This window comes from Phacochoerus africanus, chromosome 2 (genome assembly GCF_016906955.1).
Source record: "Phacochoerus africanus isolate WHEZ1 chromosome 2, ROS_Pafr_v1, whole genome shotgun sequence".
Lineage (NCBI taxonomy): Eukaryota > Metazoa > Chordata > Mammalia > Artiodactyla > Suidae > Phacochoerus > Phacochoerus africanus.
Genome location: NC_062545.1, coordinates 217,180,409 through 217,197,646, shown reverse-complemented (window position 1 = coordinate 217,197,646; position 17,238 = coordinate 217,180,409). Strand labels below are relative to the sequence as shown.

At 42.5% G+C, this 17,238-nt stretch overlaps 1 protein-coding gene across 1 annotated transcript in view; it reads left to right on the top strand.

Moving 5' to 3' along the window:
- The window catches only part of KDM4C (lysine demethylase 4C), a 380,713-nt gene extending 376,183 nt beyond the window's left edge, over positions 1 to 4,530 (top strand). The window contains 1 exon segment of the mRNA XM_047767661.1: positions 1 to 4,530. Coding sequence (XP_047623617.1) covers positions 1 to 95 — 95 coding nt within the window. The 3' untranslated portion in view covers positions 96 to 4,530.
- Positions 4,531 to 17,238: the final 12,708 nt, after the last annotated feature.

Genomic DNA, 17,238 nt, shown 5'->3' with positions numbered 1-17,238 from the left:
CTGCTGTCTTCCAAGACCAGCAGGAAACATGTTTAGCCCTTTGGATTGACTTTGAAGAAAGCCAGTGCAACTTTTCCCTTACTGAAACCTACTGAATCCAAAGCTCAAATTTAGCCAGAAACAGGGAAACCAGTATAAGTTCCTTATTTTTCTTTCTAATGAGGTCAGATGGTGCTTCTTTTGACATTAACATTTATTGGTATGCAAAAATAGTTATTGAATGTGTGCTATTTGCAAAGCTCTGGGAACCTACAAAGATACCATTAAGACATTTACAATCTAGTGAGTAGAAGCAACATTTTAAAAAATCTTTCAGTAGTAAGTTAAAGGAGATCCAGCATAGCGGACATCAAGTTTCCTATAGCCTTATCATATACAGTTCACCCTTGAATAATGTGGGGGTCGCAGGGCACTGACCCTCCACACAGTCACACATACCTTACACAGTCAGAATGTCCCTCTTCAAGTTTCCACGTAAGCGGATTCAACCAACTGCAGATTGTGTGTACTGTAGTATTTACTATTGAAAAAATCCTTAAGTGGACCCATGCAGTTCAAACTCATGTTGTTCAGTGGTCAGCTGTATTGATTAACTTCTCTCTGAGAAACTCATTATTGCTTGTGTCAATTCATAATTAAACTGAGCTCTCACTTTTGTAACAAAAGGAATAAACAAAGCCCAAATACTAGTTGTGGGAATACTAAAGCAATTTTTTAAAAAGGAAAATGTTATTAGTTTCAAGCCCTATAACATACCATTAAAAGATAAATCAACATGGACAAATAATCAAAACTGAAATTGTTAAAAAATATACTTTACAATAACTTAGTTTTCATTATTGTATCATAAAATATTCACTGGACCCTGAAATGAAGTCAGTTTTACTCATTTAGAATTGCATCTTCGGCATCTGTGAAATGATATATCCTAAACAAGGAGATTGAATGAATGGGGTTTTTCTGACTGAAATGAAATTTTTTTCTGAATAAATGACATCCTTAGTTTTCAGTGCATGCTTGTGATTTTCTGCAGTGATAGAGTTCCCATAGATTAATTTGGAAAAACCATAGGTTTCCTTAAATGTTCAGCTGTATATTCAGCTCCCCTCCTATCAGGTAGGATCCTGAGAACAAGTAACTACATCAACTGTGAACTGACTTTTCCTTCTCAGCTGCATCCTTGAGAGGAAGGTCCTTCAAAGTGAAACAGTCAAGAGAAGAATGACAGTAACAGTACTGCTACCCAGTGAGGAAGTGTGGCACCCAGGGGACCCACACATCTGAAAATAGATTAACTCTCAGATAATAAACTGCAGGGAAAGGGAAAGTAAAATATTCTATTAAACCTTAGCAAAGACTTAAAACACCTGGATAATTTGTCAGTGTTCTAGGTCTTGAAATCTCATGAGAAATTTCCTATTGAGTATGCTAGAGGTGACTGCCTCTTATTCTATGCTCTTTTCTTCCATGGATTCCCCCCACTCCCACCCCCTTTGCCTGTGCTTTTTTTTTTTTTAAATCACCTAGCAATTTAGAGGTTGGTAAATGGAGTAGGTAGCCCTCTGGAGGTCTCTCAGGTCTTTGATTTTCTAATCCATGTATGGCTAAGCATCCTATAGATTTCATCTTATAGATTTCAAATACTGCTTCTTAATCGCATTAAAGGAAAGCTTTTTGTTCTGTGCTCCAATTGCAATCTCTGTTCCACAATAGATTTGGCTCCAATACCAGTATGCTTTCTCATGGAGCTTTACCTGAGTACGGCTCCTGAGTTTTTTAAGGTTCATTTCTTTGAATGATCACACCAAATTTAACCTGAAAAAATTCTCGGAGAAAAAAATTTTAATTAAAAAAAGGGCAGTGAAAAATATAAGAATCACATAGATGCTCTGAATCTATCCTGTTATGTTGAGCCAGTTTGCTCAGAGCCCCTAAATCCATTTTGCCACCTTTGTTTTTACTGAATCAAAGACTTAATGCACTCCTGTTGTAGCAACCCAGCTTTTCCTTCAGGTCATATATAACCCTCTGCCCTTGGCGAGTCTGCCTATGACTGCTATTTGCTTTTCCAGTTGGTGAAACAAATCTAATTGGAAAACTCATTGATAGAATATATTTTATGACTAGAGAAATGTCTTGGTTTTTCTAAGGAGAGGTGGGTTGCGGTCCTCACTGGGAGGCCTTCATGTTTTAATGACTCCAGCTCACCCAGACACACGCTGACTCGGGGAGAAATTTTTCAAAAGAGTCAGCAGTCCACCTCGGTGATTGTGCTGGTTCTTTTCCACTAACTTCCAAACGGCCCCATTACCTTTTATTGTCTCACAGAATAACCATAGCAACGGTGCATAATTAACTAGCACTGCTGGTAAATCGGTTTTATTATTGTATTTGAGAGTCTGACTTTTGCTGTTCTCACACAGTGGCAACACTCTCATAGATATTTTATTTTCTCCTTTGATAACTTTAGCACTTACAAAAGGGAACGATTTCTCGAGGAAATGCTTTGCCAAGAATGAATGAACGAACCAACAATGTTTTTCTCCTAGTGGCAGAGGGCACCCAAGCCACCCACAACCTGTTCCTTTTCTTCCTGAGTGAAGTTACGGGGTGTCTGGGGAAATCCACGGAGGTAGCCTGTCACCCTGGATAACCGTCTCACAAACTGGCAGAGAACATGCCCAGTTGCACACTTGGGTCCATTTTGGGTTCAAGTCTCTTTGTAATTGTTTAATTGCTTGTCTCTTCTTCACAATTGACTACATGCTTTCAGGTCTTAAAAGGTAGACTCTGCCTCTGTCACCACCAGGGGAGGTGGCCTCTAATGACAGTGAAAAACACACTGTGTTGATGTTGTCTGAAATGATCCACCTCAGTAAAAACCAGCTGGAAACACATTTGAGGGGGCAAAATAGTAGGGAATTAGGAAGGGAAAGTAGTGCTGTAATGTAGGGCTTACCTGAGCCTAACAGAAAAAGACCACATCCCTTCACCCAGCTTACACTTGCTGAGCAGTGACGGAGGCTGGGCACATTGTGTGGTGTTGGGAATACATAAAATTCAGTCCACAGTCCACAGTATTCTCTCCTAAAGGGTTCAAGAAACATGCCCCCTTATCTCTGCCACTCCCCTCATTTTACTGTGCTGACACTTAGAGTGTTATAGGACCCCAAAAGAAGGGCCCTCAAGTTTGCCAGTGGCAGAGAATATAGAGTATCTTCCATGCAAAGGAAACAGTGTATCTGAAGACAGACAGGTGTGAGCCAGGAAAGTCTGGGCAGGAATTGCAGGTAATTCAGTCTGACCCAAGCCTGGGGTGGGATTATGCCTGGTTATGCATATCTGGTCTAGGAAGCTTAGATGTCATGTGGAAGACAGGGCTGTTGAAAGACTGTAAGCAGGGATGTCATATTATCAAAGATTTTAGAGAGCTTTCTTCCAGTTGGTCTGTAAAAAATAGACTGGGTGTGCAGCATTTGTTACAGTGGTTTGTGAAGGAGAGGAAGTGTGAGGGCCTGCACCATGGGGTCAGTAGGGTTAAAGAAGAAAAGATGGAGGGCTTTGAGGTACATGTAGGAGGGATCCTGGACAGGGTGGGGACCAGGGAAGTTTATGATGACTTTTAGATTTCTGATCAATGTAGCTAGAATTGACGGGGATGGTGCTGCCACTTATGGAATATAAAAAGGCTAGCAATAGAGAAGGAAGACTCTGAGTTCACTTTAGGATGGGTGGATTCAAAGTGCCTCCAGATAAACACTCTGAGATGCCTGCAGGGCAGTTGGACACCCAGGCCTGAGCACAGGGGGAGGTCTGAACTGAAGCAAGAGATGTGAGCATTGATGTAGGAACTGAAGTTGTGACCATGGCAGGCAGGCCTGAGGAGTGTATGTGGAGAGGAAAAGGCCATACATGCAAAGCCCCAAGGGCATCAGAGCTGAGCACATAGTTAAGAAAGGGGAACCCTGAAGACATCAATGGTGAGCAGCCAGAGGAGGAGGGGGAGAGGCAGGAGGACAGCTTACAAAATGATAAAGAAGAGAGCTTCATGCAACCTTTAGGGGACAGTATCCCTATAAATTTAGGATAGAGAAGGACCCTAGGAACTAGGACTCAAGCAAGGACTATTTGGGGAAAGTGGTGGGGGCAGAGGCCCAGAGGTAAGTAGGAATAGGGGTGAGTTAGAGATGACTGTGAACAAATCTGTCAAATACCTGGTCTGGCAGGGGCTGGAGGAGCCGGGGGAGGAGGCATGGAGAGTGACGGAGATTTAAAGGAGAGGACTTTAGTCCTGCTTGTGTTGGGGAAAGTTCTTGGGGGTTGGGGATCCTGAAGAAAATGGGGCTAAATGGAGCACATGGGGAGGTTTCAGGGCCTCGGCACCTTGCCTACCACTCACCGAGTCAGATATTTGTCCTTCTTGTGAGGGCTAATGCTGTCCTTCTGCAGTGTAACACTGGCTCTTCTTAGTCCACAGCCTCTGACATGCGATTTGAAGACACGTTTTATGGAGCAGACATAATCCAAGGGGAAAAAAAGAGACAGAGGGTGCTGAGCTCCCGGTTTAAGAATGAATATGTGGATGACCCTGTCTACCGCACTTTTCTGAAGAGCTCTTTCCAGAAGAAGTGTCAGAAGAGACAATAGTCCACCTACACTGCTGCAGGCAACAGAACACCTAGGGCCAGAAGAGGACCAATGAAGGGACAGTCTGGGGCTGTGCCGTGTGTTTCGCTGGGGTAGGTGACAGGCTGTGTCTCTGACAGTGGAAAATCAGGCTTCCCAGAACTTGGTCACCAAAACCACAAAATACACGTTATTAATTGGATACCACAATCTGAAGTTTTCTCCTAGTCTTGCTTTCACTTGTCAGCAGTTGTCTCCTAGCATCCCAAAGAATTTTTCTAAACGGAAGGAAATAATAGTGAATCACCCACCAAAACAAGCCACTGCCAGAGGAGGTGGTCCCCCCGTGTGGCTTAGGCCCCTCATTGGGAAGCTCACGGAGACTTCTTTCCTCAGCCCCCAGGTGGCAACCTCGATTCCCAGGTGGGAGGGTGATAATTTATATATTTTCCACAGTCAGGGAAGGATTCTCACTTATTTGTTTTAAATGGCAGTTTTTATAAAACATTTTTAAAACACAAATGGCATGTATGGTAATGAGATTTACCCGTGTGCTATCTATAATTCCCTTGTATAGAACTTTTACATTTTTTATATCCCTTTTACTTTTGATTGTGTCTGATGAAAACAGAGTTGTTGGCCTTTGTGAAATTTTTGGCTCTTGAGAAAGAATTCTTATGAATTGTATGGAAATTTTATATATTTAAAGAGGGAGATCTGGGGCTGTTATTTTTAAACACTTTTTTTTCATAATACATATTCTGAGTAGATATTTATAAAATATATGTTTCTTTCATTATGTGTTTGTAAAATTAGTTTAAAATAAATATGCTTTGATGCATAGTTTTGAAGTAATATGATTTTTCCTTTTTAAAACAGCTTGAAAATGTACTAGTGTTTAAAAATAAAGATTTCCATTTTCTCCAAACCTGTCTCCTGACTTGCTTGTTTGTCTCAGTTTAAACCCATAGAAAACGAGCTTTGTTTGGGAGCTATGAAGACATTCTGGGGCCTGGGTTTGTCAGACCTTTCTTCTCTCACTGACTTTTTACGTAACTGTGGATGCATTGCCAGACACTTATGGCAGTGTCATTGGGGACAGAGGCTGCCCTGCCTGCCCACAGCGCCAACTGAAGTGCTTTCCTTCTTTAGGCCTGGAAGAAATCTGAGCATTTGGAGTCTGGAGTTCTTTTCAACAAGGTTCCTGGTCCTCAGTTTCATTATAAGGGGCTGTATGGAGCCTCTAATCCCATCACTTTACAGATGAGCAGTGAGGAGGGGAGGGGAGGGGAGGGACTGCCCAAAGTCACACACTGATGCTTCAGCTAACTGCAGGCCACAATGATGGTCTGTAACGAACAACAGCAGAATCTCTGGTGTCCTATATTGCAAAGCACTTTATTTGCTTAGGGGTTTGCAGGTTGGCTGATCTAGGCTGGGTAGCTGTGCTGACCCTGGTGTGTGGGCTAGTTCACATGTCTGTTCCATGTCTCCCATCTGCCCACTGGACCCAGCAGGCTAAACCAGGTATGTTCTGTTCAGGTCAATGGAAGAGGCAGAGAGCAAGAGCCCCGCTGAGTAAGCACATTTTAGTCCTGTCTATGATGTTGGTTAACATCCTGTGGACCAATGCCCAGAGCCTGGGATTGGAGGGCATTTCAGAGATCCATGGCAAAACATGTGGATATATCATGTTACTGGGTAGAGAGGGAAGAACTGAGACATTAATGACTGAGCCACAGTTAAAGCTTGATCTTGCAGACCACTAGCTGGCTGAGTGTTCCTTTTCCAGAGTGCCTCATGGCTGAACTCTGAGCTGGGGAAGAGCCCACCAGCGTATTTTTACAAGGACTGAGCACTCTGTTTTCTGCCAGTATAGTCATATATTTTATCAAGCAATCAAGCTTGCCTTTTCTATCTCCACATTTTGAACAGGACTGACCTGCTCTGTCCATAATATGCCAGGAAAGTAGGCCTGTGTAAGGCATTAAGAGGAATTAATCTAAATAGGATCATTCATTTTGTACAAGTTTGCCTGTCAGCAAGATTTCTGATTGGCTGCCACAGGGAGAAAATGTGCAGTCCTATGTGATCTCAAATACAGATGTTTTTTATGGTCCCACTTAACTAATGTTCCTATAACCAAGTACAGCTGTATATTGCCTAAGCAAAATAATACCAGCCACAAACTCACTCTGGCTCTTGAGAAAGACACCTCTGTTAAACTGCATTCTGCACAGAGTCATTATGAGCTCTGTGACCAGAAAGACCAGTAAAGTTTTTAATTTACTGTGTGACAATACCTCAACTAATTTTAATTTCTTTGTGTTACACTAACTACATTTTTAGCATATACATGTAGCATGAAATCAGTTGAAGTCCTTCTAGAATTTAAAAAAAATTGCTGGCTCTGACAATTCTAATGTAATTCTAATTACAAGCCCTTTCTCTGGAGGTTAGAAGATTAGTAAAACTGGCACATTTCACAACATTTTAGTTCCTTTATGTGTGTTCAAAATGAGAAGAACATGACTCTTGTCAGTTTACTTTATCAAGGTACTTTTGTTTAGTTCATTTAGAGAGAATCTGAGAAGAAATACTCACTAAAATATCACATGGCTTCACAGACTATATTATAAATTGCTTCTGGGTAATGAGACATGAAAATGTGAAGACTCAGATTTCAGAAATATGTAGGAGTGAATGGGCCTGCCACTTCTCCCTGTACCCATCCAATGTGAAGGAAGGGTGAAACGTGTTCATTACTGTAAATGACCTGGAGGTCTTGCTAAGTAATCATATTGGAGGAGTATATGCTGCAAGATAACGTTGCGCTTTATTTTGCCTTTAAGTAAAAAGGATCTGAAATGAAACAATCTTCATTTTAGATATTAATCAACCCCATAAACTTGAAACTAACTAGAAAGCCTGAGGCATTCTCATTACATAAAGTAACTGCAAGACTCATTTTCACCACCAACTGTTTCTGAGAATTCAGACGTGCAGTCATTAGATGTACAGAGTTATGCACCCTCTCACCCAGCACATCATTGAGACAAATAGCACTGACTGGTGGGAGAGTGATTCCTGGCCACTGAGGAGCCTGAACTCTCTAGCAAGTGGGCTGAAGACGCAGAAACCCCATGCTTCCTCCTCAGAAGGTACAGGTCTCCTTGAAGAAATTAAACTTCATCATTGCTATTAATGATGAATTGAGCATCTACTATGTATACTCAGCCTGGTGGGCTCTTTAGCAGCATTTATCTTATTTAATCTTCCCAAGAAATAAGCAAAGAAAGTACATTCTCTTCTTTCATGGAGAAATTAAGTTTCAGAGAGGTTAAGTAATTTTTGAATCACTTAACCTTTTTGGTTCATGAAGAGAGGATTCTAAACCTGATCCAATCAAAACACAATTGATCGATGACTCTGAAGCTCAAAAAACAGGTTAGCACTAGAGATGCAAATGGGGAAGCTACCATCTTTATTGGTAGATGTTTTAAAATAAGTGAAATGTACCTTCTAGAAAAGGCAAAACCAAAGAAATAGAGAAGAGATCAGTGGTTGCCAAGGACTGGAGGTGAGGGAGGAAATTTACAAAAGAATGTGAGCATGAAAGAACTATTTTGGGTGACAGAAATATCTTTTATCTTGGTTGTGGTGTTGGTAACAGGACTATATGGCAAAACTGATAGAACTGAACATAAACAGGTATATTTTATATATGTAAATATCACCTCAATTAACCTCTCTTAAATAAATAAAATCTAGGGGAACAGTGGGCAGGTTACTCATGGAGAGAACATTTGCATGAGAGGAGGTGAAGAAGTGAGAAGAAATCAGTAAATTCTGGGGAATAGCTACACAGAGGTGGAAGAAGAGGGGCCTGTGAATGAGCACTGAAAGTGGCTAAGAAATGGAAAGCAAGATGCTATGATATCATGAACATCAAGGGAAGAGTGTTTCAAAATGGGGGAGCGGTCAACAGAGAGAAAAGGCTGCAGAGTCCAAGTAAGATTATCTAATTGTTCATTAGGAGGCCAGTGGTCCATGAGAAATTTATTAACATTCAAATTGGGGAACAGAAGAGAGATCAAGATGGCAGAAAAGAAGGATGTGGAGCTCACCTCCTCCCAAATGCATCAAAAAATACATCTACAGGTGGAACAATTCTCACAAAATACCTACTGAAAACTGGCAGAAGATCTCATACAACCAAAGCTGCAAGAAGGATCACCATATAACCAAGTAGAATGAAGTAAAACAATGAAGGAATTGGGACAAAACCTGAGCCCCTGGGAGGGAGCTGTGAAAGAGAAAGTGTTCCCTCAACCTAAGAACCCCCTTCACTTAGATCAGCTGGGACAGAAAAAGAGCTTCAGAGGCCCAAAAGAGAGTGCAACAACTGGCCTATGGCAGGCAGAACAGGGAGAGACCAGCATGTACAGCTCTGGCCACCTCAGTGTACTCACTAACCTGAGATACACTTCTGCTGGTGCACACTGGGGCTGGATGCTGAAACTTGAGCTTCGTGGATAGACCTGGGTAGAAGACTGGCACTGGCTGCACAGAAACAGTTTGAAAGGGCTGAAGTGTGGTCTGGGCCAAAACAGGTTGTGCACATAATGGAGACCAGGTCTGACATAGAAGCCCCATTGTACAGGAAGGGAAGAGGGGCCATAGCAGCCTCATTCTCAGCAAGATCACATGGGGCACGGCTCCACCTCTAAAAGCTTTGGGAGCACACAGCTGTTGTTCAAACACAAAGGAGAGGCTGATATCTGAGCCATGTTTGGCTGCTTGATGACTGATGGATTTACACCACTGGTGCCTTTGTAAGCTCAGTGCCTGCAGGACATCCAAGCAGATTACTGGTGTTCCAGTAGCTGGAATGAGTCTGGGGATAACACCTGTGGGCTTTGTGCATGTGGAGGTGGGGCTGGTGTTTGTGCTGATGCTATAACTTCTACAGCAGGTCCACATGTGCAACTATGCATGGATATCTTCTGTGAGTAACTTCTCTCTTGGTGCCTAACTTCTGTGGTTCTGCTCTGGTAGCTTTGTGAGCACAGTACTTGAGGGACATCTAGGCCAATTACCTGCATTCCCATGGCTGAGACAGGGCCAAGGGCAGTGCCAACAGCAATGTACTTTGTGAGCATACACAATGGATGATAGACAACACTGCAGAGTGGTGGGAAGCACCTGTGGAGGAATACTCAGTGGCTCCTCTTCCAGGGGAAGGGCTCCAGTGTTGTGCCAGCCCATGCTTCAGCTCAGAAACACACCTGGGGACTTCTATTCCAACAACTGGGAAGAAGAATCTGCCCCTGAAAGGGCTGTGACAGCTAAAGAGCAAAGAGAAGGCCCTACTCAACAGTCAGTGCAAGGCTCTGATGAGCACAACACCTATCATACTCCCTATAATGGCCAACACACACTGAGGAAAGATGTAGCAAGCATCTCTACTAAAAACAGCCCTCAGACCAAGAACACTAGACTCCCACAGGCTACACAGGAATGCTCCCACATAAAAACAGTCCTTTAAGATACAGTAGATAACTGTTTCTCCTAAATTCAGAGTCAAATAAAAGTAAAATAAGATAGAAGGGGGGAGTTCCCATCGTGGAGCAGTGGTTAACAAATCCGACTAGGAACCATGAGGTTGTGGGTTCGGTCCCTGCCCTTGCTCAGTGGGTTAACGATCCGGCGTTGCCGTGAGCTGTGGTGTAGGTTGCAGACGTGGCTCGGATCCCGAGTTGCTGTGGCTCTGGTGTAGGCCAGTGGCTACAGCTCCGATTCAACCCCTAGCCTGGGAACCTCCATATGCCGTGGGAGCGGCCCAAGAAATAGCAACAACAACAACAGACAAAAAAAAAAAAAAAAGATAGAAGGGGAACCACTCCTAATTAAAAGGACAAGATAAATCCCCTGAGAGAACAATGAAACAAATCTCCTCCATATGATCCTGGGTTCAAAAATGAGGTAGTAAAAATATTGAAGGAATAAAGAAAGGCTCTCGATAGAACTGCAGATCGCTGTAACAGGGAACTAAAAACTGTAAAGAGGAGCCAATTAAAATTAGAAAACTCGGTAGAGGAGACAAGATGGCAGACGAGTAGGGGGACACCCTCGCCCTCTCCCACAAACGCAACAAAAAAAAAACCACATCTACAGGATAAATGACTCGCACAGAACAGCAACCAATCGCTGGCAGAAGAACCTAAACTCCAATAATGGCAAGAAGTTCGTGACATTACTAGGTAAAACAAAAGAAAAGAGGAGAGTGAGAGAAGGTGAATCCGAGCTGGACGGGTGCTCCCGAAAGGGAACTGTGGAGGAGAAAGGGATCCTGCACCCTGGAAAGTCACCTACTTGACGGAAAGATCAAACGAACTGGAGGAATCTCCAGATGCAGAGAAGAGTGTAGCAGTAAGTTGGAGTTCTGAAAAGCAGATCGAGAACCGAATGGATCATCTGAACTACAGGCACAGTCACCAAAAATTGAGACACCTGGGTGGGGGCCGGGCACCAATACCTCGGCTCCGGAGGTTAGTCCCCAGGAAAGGGCTGGGGGGTCAGGCTGGAGCGGAGACTGCTTGGGAGGTCTAGAAACCGGTCTGTCAAGTTTGACGGGGCAGAGACTGCCTGGGAGACTAGAAAACAAAGCTGTTGCAGGAGAAGGGAGCAACACTCTAGGGGCAGGGAAGTGGAAAGCCACATCAGAGGGAAACTGGGAGAAGAGCCTGGTCTGCGCCCCTGCTGGGGAGGGGAGAGAAGAAGGGGTGGGTCCCCATAGACTACTCCCCACACCACAGCAAGCTTACTGGCCACTAGCTAGCAGAAAGCTGTGCTTCCCAGTGCATCCCCTCCCCCCACCCCTGCCACTCCCTATGCACTTGCCAGACCTGGGGCTGCCTGCCATCTGGGAGGGCTGGCCTCAACAATTTCCTGAGGCCTACCACCACAGGGGCTGTCCCTGCACAGGCCTTCTTGCCCTTTGGATGGGATACACCCCCACGGAGCAGCACCAAATACCACCAACCCCAGAGAAAAGGCCTGCAGCCCAGAAAAGCTAGAACAAGCCTGGCCAGGCTGTGAAAAGATCTGCCTAATTCTTGGACAGTCTTTCCAAGTCGGGCTGCCATGGGGAGGAGCCTCCTGGGCTCGCAGCTAGCCGCCCCAGGTCTCGGGTGGAGCCAAACTCTCACGGGAGAGCTGCATAGGACTGCTAGCTCTCTGCAGGACCCCTTGCAGCCCCGAAAAGCTACAACAAGCCTGGCTGGGCCGTGAAAATATCTGCCTATTTCTTGGACAGGCTTTCCAAGTCGGGCTGCCCTGGGGAGGAACCTCTTGGGTCCACAGCAGCACAGCTAGCTGCCCAAGCCCTCAGGGGAAGCTTAACTCTCACAGAACAGCTGCATAGGACTGCCAGCTCCAGGCATGACCCCCTGAAGCCCAGAAAAGCTACAACTAGCCTGGCCTAATTCTCGGACAGTCTTTCTGAGTCAGGCTGCCCTGGGGAAGAGCCTCTTGGGTTTTCAGTGGCCCAGCTAGCTGCTCCAGCCCTCAGGAGGAGCTGCACTCTTGTGGAACAGCTGCAAAGGACTGCCAGCTCTCTGCAGGACCCCCTGCAGCCCAGGAAATCTACAGCAAGCTTGGCCAGAATGTGAAAAGATCTACCTACATTCTCAGACAGTCCTTCTGAGTTGGGCTGCCCTAAGGAAGGGCCTCTTAGGTTCTCAGTGACCCAGAGAGCTGCTCCAGCCCATGGGGGGTGCTACACTCCTGAGGAACAGCTGCCCTACACTGCCAACCCCCTGCAAGAACCCCACAGCCTAAAAACACCAGAGCAAGCTCTGCCTAACTGAGTGAAATCTGCTACCATCGTGGTGTGGACCTCCCAGTCCTGTCTTCCCTCAGGAAGTCCTCCTTTGCTTCAAAGAGACGCTGTTAGCCCCATCAACACTCCAGAAAAGCCACACTGCCTCAAAAAAGACTGACCAACAATGCCAGCCCTCAGGAAACATTCCATGGCAGTGATAAGGCAAACACTGCCTGGCCATGGAGAGTACAACTCCCCCAGGAAAAAGAAAACAAGCAAGATGAAGAAGCTGAGAAACCACCCCCAGTCAAACCAACAGGAGAACTTGCCTAAAACAGTCAACAATGAAACAGATCTCTGCAGTCTGACAGACCTGGAGTTCAAAAGAGAAATAGTGAAAATACTGAAGGAATTAAGAGAAGACATAAGCAGTAATGCAGACACCCTCAGAAAGGAACTAGAAAATATAAGGAGGAGCCAAGAAAAACTAGAAAATTCATTTGTAGAGATACAAACAGAACTATGGGCAGTAAAAACCAGAATTAATAATGCAGAATGAATAATGCAAGCTTACCAGCCCACTAGCTAGCAGAAAGCTGTGCTTCCCAGTGCATCAGTGATATGGAAGATAGAATAATGGAAATCACCCAATCAGGTCAGCAGACAGAAAACCAAATCAAAAAACTGGAAAGCAATATAAGAGACCTATGGGATAATATAAAGTAGGCCAATCTATGCATAATAGGAATTCCAGAAGGAGTAGAAAAAGGTAAGGGGATGGAAAATATATTTGAAGAAATTATTGCTGGAAACTTCCCAAATCTAAAGGATACTGGGTTCAAGATACAGGAAGCACAGAGGGCCCCAAACAAATTGAACCCAAATAGACCCACACCAAGACACATCATAATAAAAAGGCAAAAGTTAGTGATAAAGAGAGGATCCTAAAGGCAGCAAGAGAAAAACAGAATGTTACCTACAAGGGAACCCCCATAAGATTATCAGCTGATTTCTCTACAGAAACACTACAGGCCAGGAGGGAATGGCAAGAGATATTTAAAGTGCTAAAAGGAAAAAATATGCAACCTAGAATACTCTATCCAGCAAGAATATCATTTAAAATAGAAGGGGAAATAAAATTTTTTTCCAAAAAACAAAAACTAAAAAAATAAAGCAACACAAAACCCAGGTTAAAAGAAACACTGAAAGGGCTTCTCTAAACCAAAAATAAAGGAAGGAAAGGAAAGAAAAAAGAAAAAAAAAAGAAGAAGAGGAGGAAGAACTAGGACTGAGGAAACCGCAGTCAGAGAGCAGTCACTCAAATAAGCCAGCATACAGATTTAATCATGAACATGCTTCAAACAAAAAAAATTTAAAAGTAAAAAAACGAGTCATCAAAATCATAAAGTATGGGCAAGGGATGTTAGGAAATAAATAGACCCTTTTTGTTTGTTTGTTTGTTTCTCTTCTTAATTTTAATATAGTAATGAAGTGTTTGAACTTACAGGACCATCAGGCTAAAAGACACAATTATAGGAAGGGGTTAGCATACTTAAAAAACAGGGCAACCAAAGCCAAAACCAAATATTGCATTCGCAAAAAATGAAAACAAAACAAAACAAAACACTCAAGCAGATAATAACAGGAGACCATCCAACCAAAAAAAAAAAAAAAAAAAGACAGGAAGAATGGAGAACCATAGAATCAACAGGAACACGAGGTTCAAATGGCAATAAATAATCATCTATCAATTATCACCTTAAATGTCAATGGACTGAACGCCCCAATCAAAAGACACAGAGTGGCTGAGTGGATAAAAAGGCAAAAACCTTCAATATGCTGCCTACAAGAAACTCACCTTAGGACAAAAGATACATATAGATTGAAAGTGAAAGGGTGGGGAAAAATATTTCACGCCAATAGACATGACAGAAAAGCAGGAGTCGCAACGCTCATATCAGACAAAATAGACTTTAAAACAAAAATCATAAAGAAAGACAAAGAAGGACACTACTTAATGATTAAGGGATCCATCCAAGGAGAGGATGTTACTATCGTCAATATATATGCCCCAAATACAGGAGCACCCAGATACATTCAACAAATATTAACAGACATAAAGGGAGATGTTGATGAGAATACAATCATAGTAGGAGACCTTATTACCCCCCTCACATCAATGGACACATCCTCTAGACAGAAAACCAATAAAGCAACAGAGATCCTAAAGGAAACAATAGAAAAGTTAGACTTCATTGATATCTTCAGGACACTACATCCAAAAAAAGCAGAATACACATTCTTCTCAAGTGCACATGGAACATTCTCAAGAATCAACCACATCTTGGGACACAAAGCTAATCTCAATAAATTTAGGAGCATAGAAATTATTTCAAGTATCTTCACTGACCACAATACCATGAAATTAGAAATCAACCATGGGAAAAGGAAAGAGAAAAAACCTACTACATGGAGACTAAACAACATGCTACTAAAAAACCAATGGGTCAATGAGGAAATCAAGAAGGAAATTAAAAAATACCTCAAAACAAATGATAATGAAGACACAACCTCTCAAAATATATGGGATGCTGAGAAAGCAGTGCTCAGAGGGAAATTTATAGCAATACAGGTCTTTCTCAAAAAAGAAGAAAGATCCCAAATGGACAACTTAACCCTCCACCTAAATGAATTAGAAAAAGAAGAACAAAAGAGACCTAAAGTCAGCAGAAGGAAGGAAATTATAAAGACCAAATAAGAAATCAATAAAATAGAGATCCAAAAAACAATAGAGAAAATTAATAAAACCAAGAGCTGGTTCTTTGAAAAGGTGAACAAAATTGACAAACCCCTGGCCAGACTCACTAAAAAGAGGAGAGAAAGAACCCAAATAGCCAAAATTATAAATGAAAAAGGAGAAATCACAACGGATACAGCAGAAATACCAAAAACCATAAGAGAATACTATGAACAACTCTATGGCAACAAGTTTGACAATCTGGAAGAAATGGACAACTGTCTAGAATCTTACAGCCTGCCAAAACTGAATCAAGTAGAAACAGACCAACTGAACAGACCGATCACTAGAAATGAAATTGAAGAGGTCATAAAATCGCTCCCTACAAATAAAAGTCCAGGACCAGATGGCTTCACAGGTGAATTTTATCAAACATATAAAGGGGAATTGGTGCCCATCCTCCTTAAACTCTTTCAAAAGGTTGAAGAAGAAGGAATACTCCCAAAGACATTCTATGATGCCACCATCACCCTCATTCCAAAACCAGACAGAGATACCACCAAAAAAGAAAACTATCGCCCAATATCATTGATGAATATAGATGCAAAAATTCTCAACAACATCTTAGCCAACCGAATCCAACAACATATCAAAAAAATTATACACCATGACCAGGTAGGGTTCATCCCAGGTTCACAAGGATGGTTCAACATACGCAAATCAATCAGCATCATACACCACATTAACAAAAAAAAAAAAGTAAAAAATCATATGATCATCTCAATAGACGCAGAAAAAGCATTTGACAAAATCCAACATCCATTCATGATCAAGACCCTCGCCAAAGTGGGTGTAGAGGGAACATTCCTGAACATAATCAAAGCCATTTATGATAAACCCACAGCAAATATAATACTCAATGGGGAAAAACTGAAAGCCTTCTCACTCCAATCTGGAACAAGACAGGGATGCCCACTCTCACCACTGCTCTTCAACATAGTTTTGAAAGTCCTAGCCACAGCAATTAGACAAACCAAAGAAATAAAAGGCATCCATATAGGAAGAGAAGAGATAAAACTGTCACTGTATGCAGATGACATGATACTATACATAGAAAACCCTAAGGACTCAACGCAAAAACTCAACGCATGAACTAATTCATAAATTCAGCAAAGTAGCAGGATATAAGATTAACATTCAGAAGTCAGTCACGTTTCTGTATACCAGCAATGAAATCTTAGAAAAGGAACACAAAAATACGATACCTTTTAAAATTGCACCTCCCAAAATCAAATACCTTGGAATACACCTGACCAAAGATGTAAAGGACCTATACGCCAAGAACTATAAAATTTTAATCAAAGAAATCAAAGAAGATGTAAAGAAATGGAACGATAGTCCACGTTAATGCATTGGAAAAATTAATATTGTAAAAATGGCCATACTACCCAAAGCAATCTACACATTCAATGCAATCCCTATCCAATTACCCAGGACATTTTTCACAGAACTAGAACAAACAACCCAAACATTTATATGGAACCACAAAAGACCCAGAATCGCCAAAGCAATCCTGAGAAACAAAAACCAAGCAGGAGGCATCACTCTCCCAGACTTCAAGAAATACTACAAAGCCACAGTCATCAAAACAGTGTGGTACTGGTATCAAAACAGACAGACAGACCAATGGAACAGAATAGAGAACCCGGAAATGAACCCTGACACCTATGGTCAATTAATCTTTGACAAGGGAGACAAGAACATAAAATGGGAAAAAGAAAGTCTATTCAGCAAGCATTGCTGGGAAACCTGGACAGCTGCATGCAAAGCAATGAAACGAGAACACACCCTCACACCATGCACAAAAATAAACTCCAAATGGCTGAAAGACTTAAATATACGACAGGACACCATCAAACTCCCAGAGGAAAACATAGGCAAAACACTCTCCGACATCAACCTCATTAATATTTTCTCAGGTCAGTCTACCAAAGCAATAGAAATTAGATTGAGCATTCTTCACCCAAATGGACTGGAAACGTTAGAAATG